This window comes from Arachis ipaensis, chromosome B10, assembly GCF_000816755.2.
Source record: "Arachis ipaensis cultivar K30076 chromosome B10, Araip1.1, whole genome shotgun sequence".
In the NCBI taxonomy this organism is placed as follows: domain Eukaryota; kingdom Viridiplantae; phylum Streptophyta; class Magnoliopsida; order Fabales; family Fabaceae; genus Arachis; species Arachis ipaensis.
Window position 1 is genome coordinate 121,435,546 of NC_029794.2, and position 1,860 is coordinate 121,437,405.

General features: G+C 24.6%; 1 protein-coding gene across 1 annotated transcript in view; it reads right to left on the reverse strand.

The window, feature by feature from the left end:
* The window catches only part of LOC107623986 (truncated transcription factor CAULIFLOWER A-like), an 8,677-nt gene continuing 7,215 nt past the window's right edge, over nucleotides 399-1,860 (reverse strand). Inside the window, exons 6-8 of the mRNA XM_016326404.2 lie at nucleotides 1,066-1,107; nucleotides 874-974; nucleotides 399-802 (exon numbers count right to left, since the gene is read on the reverse strand). Of these exons, the coding sequence (XP_016181890.1) occupies nucleotides 682-802; nucleotides 874-974; nucleotides 1,066-1,107 (264 nt within the window). The 3' untranslated portion in view covers nucleotides 399-681. The remainder of the gene's footprint in view (nucleotides 803-873; nucleotides 975-1,065; nucleotides 1,108-1,860) is intronic.

Sequence of the window (1,860 nt, forward strand, 5' to 3'; positions counted from 1 at the left end):
AGTGTGTTTGGCAAATTTTTAGTAGTAAAAGTAAAAGTACTAAAAAAATAAAAAAATATATCGTTTTTGATAAGTTGTAATTTAAATTTTTTTTTTTGAAAAGATCTTTTTCTTTTAAAAAAAAAGATGTTTTTTATATAATAAATAAACAAAAAAGTACTTTTATATTGTTATACCCAAACATAATTGATAGATAAAAATATCTTTTTGCATGAAATATCCAAACATAAAATTACTTTTACTTTTTCATAAGATCTTTTAAAAAAAGATAACTAAAAAAAAGATCTTTTTTTAGAAACTCACCCAAACAAGTCATTAATCCACTAAAAAATACGCACCAACATAATTGGAAGAAAGAAAATTCAAACTATTCAAAGAGTTGAAAATGAAAAATAAAATAAAATGAAGCTAGAAACCTATAGATTATATGTATTTGTATACAACTTATAGACATGTATGTATGTCAGTAATTTACCAAGTACCTTTAAAATTAATAAGAAATACAGACATTAGACACACATTACTATATTTTAGGTAATTGATTAATTAAAGTCATCAAATGAGATACACCACATAACAAATTAGACATTTTACATTTTACATTTTTCATCAAATAAGGTAGGTTTCTTTTCCAAATCATATATATCCATCATATGTGTTGTGTAACACCTTTGAACAATTCTATTCATTTGTAGGAGGAATCATCCAATTGGGAAGAAGGATATTAGCACTAGCATTAATTTGGATACCTTCTTCATTATCATTATGTTCTTCATTATCACTTCTATCTTGTGGCATTCCTCTGCATATATATTGATCAATTAATATTTGAGTTTTCATTCAATAAAAAGCCATTAATCCTATATCACTCACCTAATATTCAAGTTTTCTGAGGTTTGAGGTGCAACAGTATAATTATCTTGCAGCTCCAATTGACGAGTCTGTTCTGTGGTAGCTTTTTCTTTCCCCTTGATCTAGTTTTCACTCAATTTATATATATATTCAAATTCAGTGTAAGATTTGAAATTCATGTATATAGTCAAATTTGAAGGAAAAAATTGTTACCTTCTTAGCTAGTGAATTGTTTTGTTCATTTAGAGCTTTCTCCTGTTCAATATTGTATAACATAAAAATGTAAATATAATAATAAATTTAAATTGTAGACTAACGAAAAAAAATAATGACGTGTGTCCACATTGGCTGATTGGAATTTGTTTTCTAGAATAAAAATAAAATACAAACATCTCTTAAAAGTTAAAAAGATAATAATAATTATAACAACAACATCACAAGCGTCTCTCATTAGAAAAAAAGATAACCTTATTAATTACATTCAAAACTAAAAGATTAGTAGTGAAGGTATAAATAAGATTTAGTCAAAAGGAGAAACTGAGACTTCTGTTCTGTCACTACTTTTAGGTTATATTATATTAGTGCTTAAGGTATTGTTACTCCAATAATTGACTTGCTAAATTCTAAGTAGCTTTACATGTGGTGATTTTCAATAAATCCTCACAGTACTTTGATTTATGATTTTGAACTTCTCTTTTGTAGTTTGATTCTGGTTGATGTTGGAAAAGGTTGTCTAATTTAATTTTGTCAATGTTTTCTAATAAAAAAATAGGGTCATTGTCTTTTGCTCACAACTTTATAAAATTTTAATTTTGTTAATAATACTTAAAATTATCTCAGTTTCATATTTAATGAATTTGAATTATTTTAAGGTTATATTTAATATTTTTAAATTAATTTTGTCAAATATATACCGTTATATATAGCCAGTGGCATGACAATTGGCCATAGAAATATATTTGATAACATTTAGAGATGTTAATTGTTAAATTAATTAAAAAAAGTTAC